General features: G+C 36.2%; 1 protein-coding gene across 1 annotated transcript in view; it reads right to left on the bottom strand.

The window, feature by feature from the left end:
• tpp2 (tripeptidyl peptidase 2) overlaps positions 1 to 1,476 on the bottom strand; it is a gene marked incomplete in the record, with an annotated part of 27,056 nt that overhangs the window by 12,246 nt on the left and 13,334 nt on the right. The window contains 3 exon segments of the mRNA XM_014003043.1: positions 406 to 506; positions 577 to 693; positions 790 to 944. Of these exon segments, the coding sequence (XP_013858497.1) occupies positions 406 to 506; positions 577 to 693; positions 790 to 944 (373 nt within the window).

The raw sequence follows: 1,476 nt of genomic DNA, 5'->3' as shown, positions 1-1,476 counted from the left end.
GTAAAAAAAACCTTGCAATTTATTTTGAAAAAATAAAAAAAGCTAAAAGTAACCTAAAAATGGCTGAAAAGTAGCTAAAATTAGCACAAAGAAACAGAAAAAGCACATTTGCTGAATTAAGCAATAAGAAGCTGAAATTATCACATAACTGAATTTTGTTGAAAAAAGCTCAAATTAGCTAAAAAGTATCTAAAAAAACATGAAATTAGCAGACCGCAGCTGAAAGAATAACACAAAGCTTAAATTAGCAGAAGGGAACAAAAGAGCATAAAAGATTAAAATTAACAGAACAATAGCTAAAAAAATGAACAAACAAAAAAAGGTTAAGTAGATGCTAAAAAACATACAAAAGAAAAATGTATCCTCTTAAGTGTGAATAATAAAAAACTGCAGAGGTGAGCTCACCTGAGAGGCTGGACCCAGGACTTGAGGGTGATAGTCGGGGACACCTCCTCGTATCGAAGAGGCGACGACACCTCAAAGCTCGTCACTCCCTCGGAGGCGATCTGTGTGGAGACAAGGCAGAATCAGACCCAGATCCTCTCTGGTCCAAACCCGTGTGTGTCCTGCTCTTACAATGTGCAGCGGCGAAGGAGAAACACTGAGTCCGTGAAATAAGATGCTGTAGTCCACAGTGACGTCCCCCAGGCTCGCCCACCAGCGTGCTATACAAAACTCTACTACTTTACCAGCCTGAGAAGCAAAAAACAACAAAAACTCTGTTTAATACGTCTTCGGCTCAAAGCTCAACCAACGACTGAGTGAATCAGATGGATGAAATAAACGTACCAGAACAGGGAACGCCTCGGTCAGAGAACCTTTTTCTAACAACGAGGAGAACTTGTAGAACTCATTGGCTCTGTAGGCTCTCTGTTTGACCAGGTGCACCGCGTGAAGAACAAACTTTGAYGACACATCGCCTGAATGAGAAGTCAGAGTGATCTCTGTGGAGGAAAAAGACAGAGAGGATTAAAAAAAACAAATACAGATCATCAAAAATAACAATTAGACGTAGAGACGACACTAAAGCAGAATTTTGATACAGGAGGTGATGATGATAGGTTACAGGTGAGACTAAAAAAACGAAGAGTCAAGGCTAAAAGGCTGAAATGTGTGACAATAAAGTTGTATTTGGTATTAGTTCCTGTGCTCTGAAAATTACATTTATTGAAACTGTCAATTGATGTTTAATAAATTAATCAAGACATTTTTTGTGATTAATCGTGATTAATTGAGATATTTTTGTGATTAATCGTGATTATTCAACATATTTGTGTGATTCCTCATGATTATTCAAGATCTTTTGTGATTAATCGTGATTAATCAAGATATGTTTGCGATTAATCGTGATTATTCAAGATCTTTTGTGATTAATCGTGATTAATCAAGATATTTTTATGAATAATCAAGATATTTTTGCGATTAATCATGATTAATCAAGATAATTTTGCGATTAATCGTGATTATTCAAGATTT

Source organism: Austrofundulus limnaeus, unplaced genomic scaffold (genome assembly GCF_001266775.1).
Source record: "Austrofundulus limnaeus strain Quisiro unplaced genomic scaffold, Austrofundulus_limnaeus-1.0 Scaffold16, whole genome shotgun sequence".
In the NCBI taxonomy this organism is placed as follows: Eukaryota; Metazoa; Chordata; class Actinopteri; order Cyprinodontiformes; family Rivulidae; genus Austrofundulus; species Austrofundulus limnaeus.
Note: the sequence above shows the minus strand (reverse complement) of the source record. Positions and strands in the feature narration are given on the sequence as shown.